Here is an 18,457-nt window from a genome sequence, read left to right on the forward strand (position 1 = left end):
GCACTCTCCTCTATTTATATACAATGCAATTTAGCACTCCACTACCCAACTGCCTCTCAAAGATGCCAAAAGAATGTGACACAGACTCTAAAGGCTGCGTGTCCGAGTCCCCTGAATTCCTCCTGCCCCTTAGACCTCACCTCCAGTCACTCACTAAACTCTGCCAGTTCCATTTCATCTACTCTTCTACCACAGGCCCATGGAATCATTCACTTGGATATCATATCATCCTCCTAAACAATCTTTTCACCATCTGTCTCTACCCATTCATCTCATTCTTCAAAGAGAGTCTTGAGTAGAAATGGAATCATGTTACTTTTCTGCTTCTACCCTGCTCTGTAGGATAGAATCCTGTATAGCAGCGTATCCACTGTAGTTGCTGCTGATCCTTGAAGTTGATCAGCCTGGGGTCAATCCCTCCCAGTGACTCCAACAGCAATCAAGGCTCCACTACAACAGGTCAGTACACACAGCCTACACAGGTGTGCGCCCTGAGTGGCCAGCCCAGGTGATGGGGGAGGCTGTGCCACTGGGCCCTACAGGACATCTACTACACAAAACCACTCTACCAATTCCAGGAGATGTATCAGCTCTACACAGTGAACAGAAACAGACACAGGAAAGCAGACAAAATGTGGAGACAAAGAAACAGGTGCCAAATGAAAGAGCAATCACAAAAAAAAAAAAAAAAAAGAACTAAATGAAATGAAGTCAAGCAAACTACCACATACAGAGTTCAAAACAAGAGTTACAAGGATGCTCAAGGAACTTGGTGAGAACGTCAAGGAATTTAGGAGAATTCAACAGCATAAAAAGGACTATAAGAAAGAAACTATAAAAAAAGCATCAGTGATAAATGAAGGATACACTAACTAAAATGAAAAATAATTCATAGGCACTCAACAGCAGTGTAGATGAAACTGAGAATCAAATCAGTGATTTGAAATATAAAGAAGCAAAAAATACCCAATCAGAACAGTAAAAAGAAAAAAGAATTTAAAAAGTGAAGATTGTATAGGAGACTCTGGGACAGCTTCAAGCAAAACAACATTTGTATCATGAGAGTGCTGGAAGGAGAATAGAGAGAGAAAGAACTTGAATACCTATTTGAAAAAATAATGGCAAAAAACTTCCCCAACTTGGTGAATGAAATAGACATACAAGTCCAGGAAGTGTAAAGTCCCAAATAAAATGAACCCAAAGAGGCCCACACCGGAATATAATGAACAACATAAACTGATGGACATCAATAGATCCAGAGACAGAGAAGCCTCAAACAGACTGTCAAACTTCAGAGGGAAGGCAGGGGAGGAGGGTGGGTAAAAGATCAACCAAAGGACTTGTATGCATGCATATAAACATAACCAATGGACACAGACATTAAGGGGGTGAGGGCATGTGCTGGGGTTGGGGGTGGCTGAGGAGAGCTCAATGGAGGAAAAAGAAGACATATGTAATACTATATGTAATATTTCAAACAATAAAGAATTAAAAAAAGAAAGAGAAAAATTTATTTAAATAAAAAAAGAGGCCCACAACAAGACACATCATAATTAAAATGCCAAAGGTTAAAAACAAAGAGAGAATCTTAAAAGCAGCAAGAGAAAAGTAGTAACTTACAAGGGAGCACCCATACGACTGTCAGCTGGTTTCTCAACAGAAACTTTGCAGGCTAGAAGGGTGTGGCAAGAAATATTCAAAGTGATGAAAAAAGCAAGGACCTACACCCAAGATTACTCTACCTAGCAAAGCTATCATTTAGAATCGAAGGACAGATAAAGAGCTTCCCAGGCAGGAAAAAGCTACAGTTCATCACCACCAAACCAATATTACATGAAATGTTAAAGGGTCTTTTTTAAGAAGAAGAAAAACCAATAAAGAATATGAACAATAAAATGGCAATAAATACATATCTATCAACAATTGAATCTTAAAAACAAAATAAATGAACAAGCAGAACAGAAAAGGACTCATAGATACAAGAACATTTTGACAGTTGCTCGATGGGCAGGCTCTTGAGAGAGTGGTTGAAAAAGGTGAAGGAATTAAGTACAAATTGGTTGTTACAGAATAGCCATGCGAGTAAAGTACAGCACAGGGACTATAATATAGTCAATAATATTGTAATAAGTATGTATGGTGTCAGAGGGGTATGACATTTATCAGGATAATCACTTAGTAAGTTGTCTAATGTCTACCTACTGGGGTGTACACTTGAAACTAATATAATAATGTATGTCGACTGTAATTGCAAAATAAAAATATAATTAAAAAAAAAGAAAGAAAAACTGTTTAACTACCAAAGAATAAATGGGCAGGAAGAATTGTGTGGTCATTTCATCTTTGTATACAAAACAATCCCTGACAATTCCAGGCCATAAACAGAAACACATTTTGTCAGTTATTCACAGAGCAGCCTCCTTCCTCTTTACCAAAGTTTCAGATCTGCTGACTGGCAGAAAGCAGATTGCAAATTTACAACTTTTGAATTCTGGAAATGATGACTAGCAAAATATTTGCCTTTTCATAGCAAATATATGCCCACAATATGCATATAAAGGGAAAATAAATTATTAAAGAAAGACCCAAGAAAGAAAGAAAGTGCTCTATGATGGGGAAGGTGCTGGGAGGCAATACTCACAGAGATCGGAGGCTAAGCAACTGCTGGAAAGTGTCAACCTTAATTTCATAGATTTCGTTATGTCGCAGGTCTCTGAAATGACAGAGGTCCAAAGATTGATTTCAAAGTCACTGGTTTCAAAGACTAGTCTTCTGAGAACATTTACAGAGGGAATACCTGCCCTCAATCAAGAAACACATGAAATTGACTATCAAGTGACTTAAAAATTTTTTTTTTGGTTAAAAAAGAACATTGTAATTTATACACTTAAAGAAGTATTGTTTGTCTCTCTTTCAAAGCAGCTAGTTCTTTTGGGTGAACATAAAACTATATCCCAAATGCCATCTTCATTTAAATACTTTGAGAATGCCTCTCCTGGCTCTGCCTTCTGAGCCTTTCTTGTATTTTAGGGTCTTCAGGAGTTTCAAATCTGCCTTTCAAACATAGATTATTTCTTTCTCCCTTAATTTTCCAAAGGCTTTCAGAGGAAAATTAAGTAGGAAAGGATAGATGGTTAATATTATTTTGATCAAAACCAAAGTATGAGTATAAAGCAATAGGATGATGTTTTATGGAGGTGGCAATTTTAAGAAAGGACTTCTAAAATGTTTCATGTGTAAGTAGCACCAGTGGCACCTCAAATATGACAAATATGGTACCTCCCCTAAAGCTGACTATTGTGAAACAAACATACCAACAAACTCAAGTCCCCCATATTAAAAAAAAACACACATACCACTTATTGGATATGTAAGTTTAGCAAAATGCCAAAGCTCAAACAAACGGACTTCATTATTACATCAAGTTCATGGGGGCAGGGGAGGGAGGGGAAAGGAAATAATAAATAATTTACTTACCATACAATGCATGGTAAAATAGTATTATCTGTATTTCCAAACTTTATAGCTATCTCATACAGTCATGTTGTGTGTGTAAGAAGGGAACACACATGAAATGTCTCTCCAGTGACTCAAGCAAATCAATGAGTCCTGGGTATGTGAGTTTGGGTTCTTATTTTTGGCTAGGTGACTTAGAGACTCTATAGACATACATTTTCTGAAGCTTTTGGCAGACTGAAAAACTGGGTAAATCCTCCAACAGGTTGTAAGATAGATCTCTGAAAAACAGAAGGTAGAAAAGGGAAAAAAATCTGTAACATATTCATTGTAAGGAAACATTCCCTTTTCCCCTTTGAGATGATATATCTCCTAAAGGCCGACACTGAACATTTCTCCAGTCTGACATGGAGCAGGTAGCCACCATTATTGGATTAAGCAGAAGATTCAAATGTTTACTAAAATGTAACTGTTATACTTCTTTAATTGACTTAAATAATTTACTTAATGAATATATTTATATTTTGTTAGTGATGATCTACAATGTTCTAGCTATTATCTTACTGAAATGAGTACAAATCAAATTAAATAATTGTGCCTCTGTTTCTAAGAGCTGCTATCTACAGCTAAAAGAATCACTGTTGGTTCTTTTCTAATTAACTAAAATAAAACCCCAACAACAATTCAAAACATAGCATTAACTTGGAAATCAATCACTATGAGAAAGGGAGGGGTGGAAATCTAAGAAAGTCTTCAGCCAAAACTCAACAAATTACAGAATAACAAAACCATCTGGATATATTTAGAGTAAAATATAACTAATCTAAAGCAAGCCATGGTAATTTGCAGAAAGCTTAGAAAAAGAAATCTGGTAGATAAAGTAACATAGATATATATGTAAAAAATTTTGTCTCATATTTTAGAAGTTATCAGCTAATCAGCTAACACGTTTTTATGCCTGATTTTAATTCTTAAACCTAGAGCCCCACTATGCAACTAAAACTAAGAGGCTCTTAAGTTATTTTATTCTTTAATTGATCACTTTATTCTACGTTTATTGGATAAATGTAATTTATATAGAAATACAATTCATTTCCTACACATAAATAGTTCAGATAAAGCTGTTTGCAAACACAAATTTGTAGTTTATAGTAGAGGTTTCAAAGATCAACCTGAATCAAAAACAAAATAGCAAAACCATACTTGCCACCTATACACAAGTATACCTGACTAACAGTAGGGTATGTAATTTTGAAAAGTGAGTGAAATAAAATGGACACACGTGTTATCAAAGCTTATAGTAATTTGGTTCACTAATCTTCACAGACTTCAAGGGGACAAATCCTTCCTGTGTACCTCTTAGTAGAGGGTGCATAAAATCCTCTTCTACATAAAAGACACAGTATCACCTCCTACCTAACTTCTACCTAATGATTTTCATGGTTAACATTGACCAAGCATTTCTTACATGTAGATACCATGTTTACAGCTCTACCTGAACTTTTTCTTTTAATCCTGTGGTCACTCTATGAGGGAGACACTGATAATCCCCAAACAATGTGAAATGACTTGCTTAAGATCACCAGCTACTAAGTAGGGAAAGCCACACACAACCAAGTAATTCCCTTGGAGGTGAAACAAGTTGGGGGCAAAACCACCCAAGTGCAGTTAAATTTCCTCATGTAACAAGGACCCATGGATGATTCAGCCTAAGAGGGTTGCTCTCAAACCTCTGCTTCTAGAACCTAAAGTTGACTGTAGTAGAGGTCAGGACTCTGAATTCTGTTCTCAACTTCAACTCATTCTACTTGGTTGATACACTGGCCAAAGCATTGATATCTTTCTCAGTTCTCTCCTTAAGTGAGAAGAAGATGCCTGCTTTGCTGATATTGCAGAGTTGTTGGGAAGAACAAATCAATATTGTAGGTTGAAGTGCTTTGAAAATGTCAAGATACTGCTATTAAGGTATTTGTATATTTTCAAGCCTTTCTAGTTTCAGCTTGAGGAAAGAATAGTGGAAGTGAGAAACAAGATGATGAGTTAACATTGCCTGAGAGTTTGCAATATTCCCGGGGCTGGTATTTAATCCTCATGATGATCCTCTGAAGAAAGTAATTACACCTCTACTTTATAGATTAGGAAACAGAACTGAGAAGGAATAAACAAGTTGTTCAAGATACTGTGCTGGTATAGAGAGAGACTGGACTTGAACCAGAAAAACAGACCCCAGAGTCTTTGTGCATAACCAATTTGTCAGTCAGCCTCCATTTATGCAGTTCTAGACCTGGGTGTTTACTATTTACTATGTGATATAGTGGAGACAGATGCAATTTATTATCATTTTTATTATTATTAATATTTTAAAATATATTTTTATTGATTTCAAAGAAGAAGGGAGCGGGAAAAATAGAAACATCAACGATGAGAGAGAATCATTGATCTGGTGCCTCCTGCACGCCCCCTACTGGGAATTGAGCCTGCTACCCGGGCATGTGGCCTGGCCCAGAATGGAACTGTGACCTCCTGATTCATAGGTCAATGCTCAACCACTGAGCAACACCAGCCAGGCAACAGATGAAATTTAAATACTGGATCCCAACTTATTAATTATAGGATGTAAAATTCTTGTCATGGTATTGATCCAGTTTCCTCAAGAAATGAGGATAATTATACCTATTCTGTAGGTGGTAGGGAGAATTCTAAGATGGCTCCATGATTTCCACCACCTACTGTGCATACACTTTTGCCTAGTTATTCAATGAAACTGCTTGTGTTTAAAATTTGGACTCTGCTACTTTCTTGTACTTAAGTTTCCTAATTCTCAGTTTTCTCACTTGTATCTCTCTAGGGCAATGTGGGGCGAATAAGCGGAGATCAGCTCTATCCCTTTCCTTCAAACATAAATGCCCAACTCCAAGGCTATCACATGATGTTATTGCAACTCCATACATTGAGCAACTGTGGCCTGGAGTGACATGCAGGCTGGGAATGGGGGAAGGCAGAACCACCACAGCAGACATTCCCATTCCTCCACTTAACATCTGTAGTGCTGCTTGTAGCGCTGCTTGTAGCGCTGCTACTAGGCAAAGCCTATGGTGGAATTACAGGCATTCAATGGCCGCAGATGTATACTGCGTGAGAACAGAACCATGGCAAAAGATGAAGGGCCCTTTCACTAAGTCCCAACAATGCTTGAGAGGACGATAATAGGGTTGAGTGGGATTTGAGGGAGAAGGCTGAGAATGGAAGGTCAAAACAAAGCTCTTCAAGTTCCTATAAACGACTTTTCATAAAACATAAGAAAGGCAGGGCAAAAAGCTCCAAGCCAACAGAAATAACATATGCAAACAGTTTAACCATTAGAGGAAACATTAGAACATGGCACCCACAACTATACCGGAAGAATGTTTGGTTGCCTTTATCAAGGTCTGTGTGCATCCGATAGCTTAATTTTTTATTTTGGCATCCATAGTGGGTTTTTAATCTATTTTTTTCTGCTCTGAAAAGCCTTTAGAGGGGGAAAGGAAGTTATTTGGGCTTGTTCATATCCATTTTCTTAAAGGAAATGTGTGCCAGTTGGACTCCAGTGGGAGACGTTTGGGGTTTGGAAACACCATGTACTGCTATCGTTACCAGGGTCCCATCAGAGAGCCGCTTCCCTGGCCCACAGCGGGCAAAGGAGGCCTGACCTCCTGGAGAAGGGCAAGGAAAGAACTTTCTCCCCTTTTAAAGGATTTTTGAAATAATGTCTGCCACTTCACCCCTAGATGGCAGCTGCCTGTTCACAGAGCGTTACTGCCTTACTGATACGCACAGCATTTGGAGATTAGGTAACTGATCACACACGGTTTGAGGAAGAGATGAGATCTGTGCTCCAGTTAAAGTCCTGTTGAAACACAAAACCAGACATAGCTCTTTTATTCAGGCATCACACGGACATATTTTGATTCACTGGCATTCAGACTGGTTGGGCTTTAAAAGCAGTGCCTGTTCTGGTCAAAGTCAAGAGCCTTCTCAAGTACTCACAGGCTCTCCAGGCTCCCGGTTCCACTCAAATCAGGAAACTCAGTGATTTGTGAGGCACCGTTCAAAGTCCTAGAAGGAGGGACACATGAGAATTATTGGGAGAAGATAAAAATGGATAATTAAAATTTTTTTAAATATATCTTTTTAAAATATATATTTTTATTGATTTCAAAGAGGAAAGGAGAGGGAGAGAGATAGAAACATCAATGATGAGAGAAAGCATTGATCAGCTGCCTCCTGCATGCCCCACCTTGGGGATTGAGCCCGCAACTTGGGCATATGACCTGACCGTGAATCGAACCGTGACCTCTTGGCTTATAGGTCAATGGTCAACCACTGAGCCATGCTGGCCAGGCAAAAATGGGTAATTTTTATTCCCATTTTCAAAGCACTTCAACTTATAATATACATTTGGTTTTTACAGCAACCCTACAAGGGGAAAGTGATATGTCAGAGAAAAACTTACAGTGTTCTTAGTTCAGGTAAATGCTGAAAAGCGGATCTTCCAACAAGCTGGATCGGGTTATCATAGAAATGTCTGGAAAAAAAAAATCCAAGCACCAATGTCTTAGTATAAAACTTGAATGGCAAATTTCAACCAGTACATTCAATGTTTTTATGTAATTTCGATTATACTATCTCTCTATATAGAAGCCTAAGCAACTGAATGACCGAACGACCGAACAACCGTTTGACCGGCCACTATGATGGGCACTGACCACCAGGGGGCAGATGCTCAAAGCAGACATCCCCCGAGGGGTCCTTGATTGCGTGAGGGTTCAGGTCAGGCTGAGGGACCCCACCAGTGCATGAATCTGTGCACCAGACCTCTAGTATTATATAACATTCCTAATCACATGGTTTCAGGCAACCTCAAAAGTGTTTTAACTCATATGATGAGACTTTTGGTAAGAAATCCATACTATTTAAGATAGAAAATTTATGACAGCAGATATGAATGATAGCTACTAAGGAGAAAAGCAAGTGAACTGACTGTCGTTATTACTTAAAAATTTCCCTGTGCCTCCAACATCTGTGGACTCTAGTGAGTGGCAGAAAGGTAATTCAGGGTGCTGGCAAGCGTAGCATTAATTAAATAAAGGTGAAGTTTTATATGTTACATGAAGAGTCTATCCTCTGGTCAAATCTTATCATAACATAAAAGGGACTAAAAAATGGAATTTGCCTCATAATATTATATTATCCTTTATCTGCACTATGTGCTTATTTATTCATATATGTGTACCCTGGGCAGATATGATACACACGCTTGTATACCTAGGCAGAGTTATCACTGACACAAATAAGGAGCTATAGGGTTCTCAGATGGGAGTTCCCTCATGAGATCAGGAAAAATTTCATGGAAATGTCACTTGAAATAAACCTTGGAAAACAAAATTTCAGTAAGAATAGTGAAGAGATAGCATCATAGGAGCAAAGGAAACAAGGGAAAGTTCATTTTATGAATTTAGCTGAGTTGGTCTGGACTATGTGTAGGGTAATTGAGTAGAGCTTTAGGAAACTGATCAGGAGTGTTGGCCCGAGCCACGTGGAAGGCTGTGAAAGCCAGGGTAAGGAGTGTGCATTTAATGTAAATAGAAAATCCCAAGTTTCTGCATGTTTCACAGCAAGAGAGTGACAATATGGGTGCTGTGTTTCAAGAGAGATGACCCATCAGTGGGGTAGGCAGGGAGATGAGCCTTAGACTGATGCACATCTAGAGGTAATTGCTAGCAGAGAGGCTGATGGGCAGCTGGATGGGAAGTTAGGCATAGGATAGGACTGCAGAGGTAGAAATAAGGCCTGAGTAGCCAATAGATACAGGAAGCCTTTGCCTTCACAGAAAGTGGGAATCCGGGAAGGGTCGTGGGTGGGGATGGCAATGACAAGAGATGGAAACAGAAGCAGAAGCAAGGAGAGGAGGGATTAAGTCAACATCAAGCATTGGATAGGAACACTAATAATTTGGGGGACTGTTAGTCCCCTTTAAGGGGTATCAGCATATCAAGAGAGTGATTAAAAAACACATACCCAGTCCTGCAGCTGCTAGGAAAAAGAAGCAAAAGCAATGCAAGTTGCCAACCTCTTAACTATGTAAATACTCTCTAATGAGGACTAATGTTTATTGGCAATAAACTTTAAAACCCTTAGTTTTCCAACATACTGTCGGAACATTTCAGGAATGATGAATGGTATTTTTTTTCTTAGTTGTCAGGACTAATTGGGACTCTAGCTCATTTGTGACAAATGGTATGCAGTCCCAGAATGCCTCTCAATCAAGTTGGCACAGGATGGATTTCTGCCAAGAAGTGCCCCTAGAGTCATGTTCAACAGTTGTCCTTACTCTCTTCCTCCAAATTCAAGACGCCTTGAGGAGACAGGAGGGCTAGGCAGTCAGGGACGGGACCTTGGGACGGGATGTGGGGAGAGGGGGGAGAGTGGGAAGTCCTAGAATAACAGGACCTTGCAGATGTGAACAGGATACAGCTTGCTGACCGCACCTCAGAAAAAACAAAAGGACCTAGAACCGGGGAACCCAGCAAGGTGGGGAAAGAAGGGTGTGTGAGGGAGACCTGAGCTTTAAAAGGTGTAGATGCTACTAAGACAGGCAACTTGCAGATAGCCAATCACAAGGCAGTGAGGTGTATAATCAATCCCAAGGATGTTGCTAAGGCAGAATTTTTTGAAAGGACCAATCAGGAACTAGCAAGCATGAATTTACCCCTGGACAAAGAAGCACACACTCTCTTCTCTCTCTCTCTGGCGCACTGGGCTCCTATCTCAGGGGATATACTCCCCTGCGCCCATGTGGCTTGTGGCCATACGGGACTGCACACATGGACTGATGGACTTTAGTTAGCTTGGATGCTGAGCTACACCCAGCTGCAACATGGAACAGAAGCTTTGGACACTGGCCTGCTTTTGGAACACCAGCTGCACCTTTTCCAGGACCTGTTTAAGGGGCATGGGACTTCGGAACCTGAGAAAAAGAAGCTTCACCAGTAACCTGCTTTGGATCCCCTTCTTGCTGCCCCCTGCGGCAGGAAGTCTGTCTATCCCTCAATGAACTTTGCCTCCGCTAATTGTTTTTGACTGTGAATCCATTCTTTGGTTCTGTGAGACAACAAACTTGGACTCTGAACACCACATTTTGGTTTCACCTTCACCCATGACCTCAGTCCAATCCTATGTTCCAAATCTGCCAGGTATCTTTTAACTAAGAGCCAGCCCAATACTAACATATTTTCATCTTCTTGTGTATCTACATATGATCAATCTTATGTCTGTGCTAAATGTGAAACGTAGAATTAATGATTTGTTAAAGCTGTAAGTATTTTGTGCTTTTACGGTACCTAAATCCTTATATACACCTTTCTAAAACATATGTATATTTCTAGAATTACAACTTAGCTTGTAATTGTATAAATGTGACTTCATGGTTGGCTTGACAATCAGTGGATATATACACAGCATAAAACAGTATTCTCATTCTCCACCATCAACTTAGGCTGGAGTTTATTGTTGTTAAGGACTTCTATCTAATAGAGGAATATGCAAATTGTCCAGGATGCCATCACAGTAACAGTAACAACCAGTAGGCTGCATGGGGCGACGAGGCTGGCAGGGGGGTTAGTGAGGGATGACTAAACAACTGAGCAGCAGGCTGCGAGGGGCGACTAGGCCTGTGGGGGGGCAGTTAGGGGTGACCAGGCTGGCAGGGGGGGCAGTTGGGGCCACCAGGCCAGCAGGGGGGGCAGGCTGGCAGGGAGGGCAGTTGGGGGCAATCAGGCAGGCAGGCAGGTGAGCAGTTAGGAGCCAGCGTTCCTGGATTGTGAGAGGGAAGTCGGATATCCCCCGAGGGGTCCTGGATTGGAGAGGGTGCAGGCTGGGCTGAGGGAACCCCCGCACTCCCGCCCCCCCCGTGCATCAATTTCGTGCACCGGGCCTCTAATCCTATACTAATAAAAGAGAAAAATGGTAATTGGCGTAAGAACGATACCTTTTTCATTGGCTAATCAGTGAGATATGCAAATTAACTGCCAACTAAGATTGGCAGTTAACCGCCAAAAAAGGTGGCGGCTAATTTGCATATTGCAGGCAGGATGGTACAGCACCATCAGAGAGCGGGTAGGGGGCGTGAGTGCCAGCGGTTGCCCGGACCCGATCCGGCCGGCAGACCCGGACGCGAGCCGGCGGGGCGGCTGCGGCGTCCGCCCGCACTCACGCCGCCAACCCGCGTTTGGGGCGTGAGTGCTGGCGGTCCCCGGGGACCAGATCCCGCTGGCTGACCAGGACACAGGCCGGCGGGGCGGCTTCAGTGTCCGCCCCACTCACGCCGCCAACCCTGGGCAAGGGGCTGATCAGGCGATCGGAGGGTGATGGGGGTCTACGCCTCTGGCCAAGGCATCAGGCCTGGGAAAGGGGCAGAGCCAGCAATCGGAGGGGTTTGGGGGTCCCCTGCCCAGGCCTGACGCCTGGGCCAGAGGCATCAGTTCTGGGCTGGGGGCAGAACCAGTGATGGGGGGAAATGAGGGTCCCCTGTCTGGGCCTGACGCCTCTGTCAGAGGCATCAGGCCTGGGCAAGGGGCCGATCCTGTGATTGGAGGGTGATGGGGTCAACGACTGAGGGCTCCCAGTATGTGAGAGGGGGCAGGCTGGGCTGAGGGACACTCCCCCCCCCCCCCCCCCCACACACCCAGTGCACAAATTTCGTGCACCGGGCTTCTAGTTTGTATATAACAATTTTCATTTCTAGTACACTTGGATTCATTTTAAAAATCAGTTTTATTCCTTATAAAATAGAGAGAAGCAAAGCGTTTCACAGGATTATTGTGAAGTGAGAAAAGGCACCTGAAGATATGAAGCATAATGCAATGCATATTGAAGGTCTTAGAAAAACAAATCTTTTATATTATTTCAGCATTTAGCTAAAACCTAGTAAAACATCTCTCTACATATTTCTCTGTATTAAGTCTTACATTGATTGAGAAAAAACTTGGGTGCATATAGACCATTTATTGTATTATATTTAAAAAAGCAATGCATGCTCTATTTCAGGATGGAAAAATAAAAAAGAACCATGGCCACTTACATTGTAATAAGAGAAGGGTTGCCTACAAATGCTTTCTCAGGTATTGACTTGATATTGTTGCTGTGAAATCCTCTAGAAAGAGAAGAAAAAAAATTTATAGGAAATACTGTGTGGGATAAATTTAGTTGTTAGTCCTCACCTTCTCTTCCCATGGCAGTTACCAGCACCATTAGTAACTAGAGGCTCTGGTTAAATTCCTCTATGCATTTTGAAACTTACATGCCCTCACTCTCTAGGAGAAAAAGAAATCACAGGCTGTCATCTTGAAAGAAAAATAAAGAATCTGAAAATAATAATTGTGCTTTATGGAAACTTACAATCTAGTGTTATTAAAGAAAATTCGTCTGTTAATATCTGATAGTGCAACAACTTGAGACAGAGGGAACCATCTTTGGAGACAGGCCATGACCCCATTTGAAACTAGGAGAAGAGAAAATGGACTTAAGCTGCAGTGAGGTGGAGATTTAAATAATCTCCTCTGAGAACAGGATTTCCTGAGCTGAAGGAAGGTGCTTGGTGAGTCTGTAACAACGAATTGATCCTCATCTGTTGATGCTAATGTTGTCTGAGTGGCAAAGGGGCGCAGTCGAAGGCCTTTGGGTCCCCTGCGGGCCTGTGGACGAGATGAGTGGCAGTGGTTGGTCTGCCTCGCCATCGACAACGATGACTTCCCAGTGAGGCCACAGTGGGTTTTCCCAAGGCAGGACCTCCTGAAGGCTGGTTATTGTTGTTTTTAATAAACAAGCCCTGCTGTCTACCTCCTTTAGCTGTGTGTCCTATTTCTCTCTGCCAGGAAAATGGGTTCTAGGCTTATTTTCCTTTCCAAGTGTTAGCACATTGCTTACATAGTTTTTTTTAGGTACAGTGAATAACTAATTATAGTATGTAAAAGAATATATACAACCTAATAGCTGGAGGTTAGCTCTACTTTAGTAAAATTGTGTTTTTCAAAATTAAATAAGAGTCATGAAGTATTTAAAGAATATAAAATAATGTATGTGAAAGCATCTAGCACTGCACTAGGCACATGCATTTTATTTTAGGTTGCCATGCAACCTAGAAATGTTTTTCAAAATGCTCAGCAAATAACTGAATTCCATTACAGTTCTGCACAAATCTATAACGTGTATAAATATTTGGGAAATATGTCTTAGGAAAGAAGTATGGATTAGAGAAATACGTATATATTTTTTCTAATATACATATATTAGAAATCCATTATAAATTTTAAAAGATTATTTGATGTTTGCTGATGATAGAATCAATTACAGTATATTTCAAGTGTACTTAACTGTCATTTAGATGAATTAAGATATTTTTCCTATAAGTCACATTTAAAAAAAATAAATTAACCAAGAATAGAATCTCCCATTAAATCTGTCCTAAATACTTACAGTTCTTTAAGGTTGGAGAGTGTCCTGATCGCAGTGGGGAATTCATCAAGGTTATTATAATTTAAATCTCTGAAAGTAAGTAAATAGTATTTTTAGTTTTTCATTTTCAGATTCATATATATTACATTTACTAGGAAAGTTAACATGTTATTTCAATGGACCAGTGTCAGTGATGAAAATTCTCATTCCTTCTCTATTTAATCTTTACCTGAGGATATTTTTTCTATTGCTTTTTCAGAGAAGTCAAATGGAAGGATTGAGGGAGGCAGAGAGAGAGAGAGAGAGAGAGAGAGAGAGAGAGAGAGAGAGAGAGAGAGAGTTATCGACATGAGAGACACATCAATTGGTTGCCTCCTACAGGTGCCCCAACCAGGACGGGGAGCGAACCCACAACTCAGTTACATGCCCTTGACTGGAATCAAACCTGAGACCCCTTAGGTTCCCATGCTAACGCTCCTTCCACTGAGCAGCACCAACCAGGGCTCATTCCTTCTCTTCACGGAGAGAGGTTTGTTTGGCGTGCTGATCACCACCATTCCACAAGTCTCCGCACTAAAATGGCCATTAGATTGATCATGAGACATTTCAAAGAGTCAAGTCTCAATGGCACCGGGGAATTTCAAAAAAGGGAGGGCACATAGAGCCGTGTCAGTGTCCAAGTAGGAGGGATGCTCGGCCAAGTGTTAAAAGCTTGCTAATGTGGCTCTTCACCTGAGCCTAGCTCACTCAGCTGCCAGATTGTACGGGCACCACTCTGGGCTCCTGAGTCACATGCCCTTTCTTGTTCCCTCCTCCATTCTCTTCTTCCCCCTGCTTTTTAGAGTCTCTCCTGAGAGGCCCTCTTGGAGAGCTGCTTTGTCCCTGGCTCCTGTGGAGTCCCCGTGTCCCTCACAGCCTGAGGTCCGCATGACAACCTGCTTCTGGAGAGGTTTATATGTGCAGGGTCCTCTCAGGAAGCACATTAGGTCTAGAATTTTCTCAGGGACACAAATAGTGATTCAGATCAGGAGTATGATGTTTTCGCTGGTCTGTGAGGCAAAGCTCTGTATTATTTTTCATGCACATAGATGGGATGGCCAAACAATCTCAAATCATTAATTTCCCTATTTGTTATGACACAAATGGCTTTTCAATTCCATTACTCAGAGGAGCTTTATAGATTTACTCCACCTTAGAGCTACATCTTTGTATGAAAAAGTAATTGCCTCCTGGTCTCTGGGAATGGCAGATTTCCCAGATGACACAGAAAAACCTTTTGGTCGGGCAATCAGATGTGGTTAGATCTTCCTCTGTGGAAAAGAGCTGCTATTTAATTTTAAGAGAGAGATAATTTAACTGAGTTAGACATGAATCAAGATTCCTACTTGTCTGACACAAACCATCGTTAAGCTATACTGCAGGCAGGAAACTTGGGTCTTTTGTGGACATAAATTTTCTTCCTGTTTGTAAATCTCTCCAGATGCTCTGTTTTGATTAAAAAGTATTGGGTCCTTATAAATTACTTGGATTTCTAGTGAGAGAAAGGAGGACATTGGGAGTAACCAATTGACTGATCCTCAGCTATGGGCAAGGGGAGGGGAGGGGGTTCAATAAGACTCGCAGGAGTTTCTCCTAAAATGTTTTATTCTATGGTATTTATATGCAATCCTGGGTCCTCACCTAAACATGAGGGGTTAGGGGGTGGAGGGAGACTATTTACGGAAATACCCATCAGAGCGCATCTTGTTTTTGTTCCTGTTGAGTTGAAAAGGACCGAAGGTGCTTTCCATTGCTAAGATCCCCCACCCAGCTCTGTGTAGACAAGGAAGAAGTTCTAATTTTTCCTAGCACCATGGAAACTGCTTGCCTATGCCACTGAGTTGACATCCAAGTCCTGCCTGGACAAGTTCATCTTTGGCATCTCCTTATGAGGACGATTCCTCCCTTCTAGGAGGAAACACAGAGTGACTTAAGTAACTCGGGAAGGAGAGCTGTTAGTGCTGATCGGCCTCCAGAAGACCACGAACAATAGATGGTCTGGAAGGAAATCGGTGGATGCAGAGCCGGTTGGAAGTTAAATTGATCCTGTGCAAATGGTTAAGCTCTGTATGCAAATGAATAAGGGGCTCCAAGGCCACAGCAGAGGTGGTCTCTGGGTATCCTCTCTGCAGTCCTGTCACAGCCAGCATCGTCGATTCAGTGGCCCTGTGTGGTTTCTTGTGCTTCAGTAGTAAAAACATGAAGGTTGGAGTTGGGGCACAGCTGGAACCACCCTCCTCCCCCGGCACACTCAGAACCTGCTCTGCCTGTCACCCCGCCCTCACTCCACAGGGAAGGGCTCAGCCAGGGTGTGTGGCCCATAGGAAGCCCTTCTCCAAGTGGCTCTGGGATACACTCTAGGCTATGGTCAGGTCAGCTGGCCGGGCTCTAGTTTCATTACAGGTAACAACGCAAAACTAAATTTTTGACTTCTTTGGAAGTAGAATGTAGCAGTGAACGTGGATTTTGAAGTCGAACTAGAGAAGGAAGCAAATCCCAGTTATGCTATTGAATAACTGTAGTGTTGGTAAAATCCTTAATAGCACTGGGCCTAAGATGGGAGAGTAATGTCTGCTTTCATAGGATGGTTGTAGGATTAATTGAAAGTGTGACAAATGTCCAGTGCCATATTTGACCATGGATATATACTCAATGCATGGTAGCCACCATAACTTGCTAGTCTTTAGATTTGCTTTTAGCATGAACTCTGCTGTTTCCTAATGAGACACCTGTTCATTTCAGAGTGCAGCCTGGTCTGCATCCTGGACAATATAGAATTTATTCTTCTTTTTAAAGTGTATTTTTATTGTTGATAGGATTACAGATATCTCTCATTCCCAAACACATCGTCCCTGCTCAGTGGAAAGCATCTTCTTTAGCTTCTAATGATTCTAACTAATTTATCACTCTTGTTAGATCAAGATAAAATCTTGTTTAGCTTTGCCAGGTGTGTGTTTGTGTGTAAGATAAAGCCGCAGTGAATATCTGTGTAAAGCTCAGGCAATTAACCAAACCAAACAGCAATCTCGACTTTAAGGCTGTTTTGATTCCTTCAGAATACTCAGGAAAACACTGAAAAAAGGGAAACAAATAAAAGGTCAACTCACAAAGTCTCTAGGCTGTGGAGCCCATCAAAGCATTTCTTTCCCAGAGAGTGGATTCTATTGTTATGGAGATGCCTGCAGGAGAACATTACAGACAGTCAGCAAGGCACACTGCACATAGAAATTTAGGCACATTTCAATCTCTTAAATCCAAAGAAACTTATACTAAAGAATGCACTAATTACATACAAGAAATGCGTGTTTAACGTTTTGTAAAAAAGTTATATGCTCCATTCACTCTTGCCATAGATGATTTTATACCTTAGAGCAGTGGTTCTCAACCTTCCTAATGCCGCGACCCTTTAATACAGTTCCTCATGTTGTGGTGACCCCCAACCATAAAATTATTTTTGTTGCTACTTCATAACTGTAATTTTGCTACTGTAAACAATATGTAATTATATATGTGTTTTCCGATGGTCTTAGGCTACCCCTGTGAAAGGGCCTGTCAACCCCCAAAGGGGTCGGGACCCACAGGTTGAGAACCGCTGCCCTAGAATTTAATAGGCAGTCACAGTTTTACCTTTTAGGTTGAGATATCAGGTATGAGCAACATGATTGATAAAAACAAATCCAGGTTGTTCAGTGTGGTTGTTCAGCATATTTTCCCACATGGGTTAATTAGCATGGCTTTTGGAGGTAGGAGATAAGAAAGATACTGACCCTCATTGACAAATGGAGGGTGGAGGAAAGGTCCCGGTGTATCAGCACATTTTTTGTTGAAGCTGATGGCTTATGATGACTACATTCCCAGGGTAGGGCCGCAGGGTAAGAGAAAACAGCAATCTTGACTGCAGAAAATGATGATCATATATTTTGGCTGCCCAAGGAGATGAGTTATCTTGACGCACTATTAGCGTGTATAATTACCACCACTGGTTCAATGGTAAGTCAGTGAGGTGAAGGCCAATGAGAGCAATTGTGCGCATAACTGAAAACTGGATCACGTCCCAAAGAGATTTTGGAAGATGAGCTTAAGGAAGACAGCGTGAAAAAGAATAGCTGGCTCTCTGTAAATCTATTCCCTCTAGTGCAGTGATTTTCAACCGGTGTGCTGCAAGAAGTTTTAAAACATGCAATACCTGACTATTTAGTCAGGGGCACTGATGACTTTTTATTTAGATTGTCAAATAATAAAATGACAATAGCAAACACAACAATAGCCGTCAGTATGAGTAAATGAAAATTATACATTTTTTTGGTCAGATTGGCAAAAATACAATTTTTGGTGTGGCCCAAAATTTTAGTTTATGTGGGACAGCAGCTGATAAAGGTTGAAAACCACTGTTCTAGTGGAACAGAAAACAAAGCACCTACCCAGCTTCTGGCATGTCCCTAGCACCATGTTTGTAAGTAAAATTCAGTTT

The 18,457-nt window shown here is 41.2% G+C and overlaps 1 protein-coding gene across 3 annotated transcripts in view; it reads right to left on the reverse strand.

Annotated features, from left to right (window-relative positions):
• The window catches only part of LGR5 (leucine rich repeat containing G protein-coupled receptor 5), a gene marked incomplete at its 5' end in the record, with an annotated part of 146,885 nt that overhangs the window by 24,904 nt on the left and 103,524 nt on the right, over positions 1-18,457 (reverse strand). For 2 of the 3 annotated variants that reach the window (XM_081083292.1, XM_081083290.1), the window contains 8 exons: positions 2,642-2,713; positions 3,672-3,737; positions 7,271-7,342; positions 7,483-7,551; positions 7,949-8,020; positions 12,575-12,646; positions 13,969-14,037; positions 17,094-17,165. In XM_081083292.1, coding sequence (XP_080939418.1) covers positions 2,642-2,713; positions 3,672-3,737; positions 7,271-7,342; positions 7,483-7,551; positions 7,949-8,020; positions 12,575-12,646; positions 13,969-14,037; positions 17,094-17,165 — 564 coding nt within the window. The remainder of the gene's footprint in view (positions 1-2,641; positions 2,714-3,671; positions 3,738-7,270; positions 7,343-7,482; positions 7,552-7,948; positions 8,021-12,574; positions 12,647-13,968; positions 14,038-17,093; positions 17,166-18,457) is intronic. The other variant, XM_081083291.1, reaches the window with a different exon arrangement.

Source organism: Myotis nattereri (assembly GCF_964212035.1).
Source record: "Myotis nattereri genome assembly, chromosome: 2".
Classification (NCBI taxonomy): domain Eukaryota; kingdom Metazoa; phylum Chordata; class Mammalia; order Chiroptera; family Vespertilionidae; genus Myotis; species Myotis nattereri.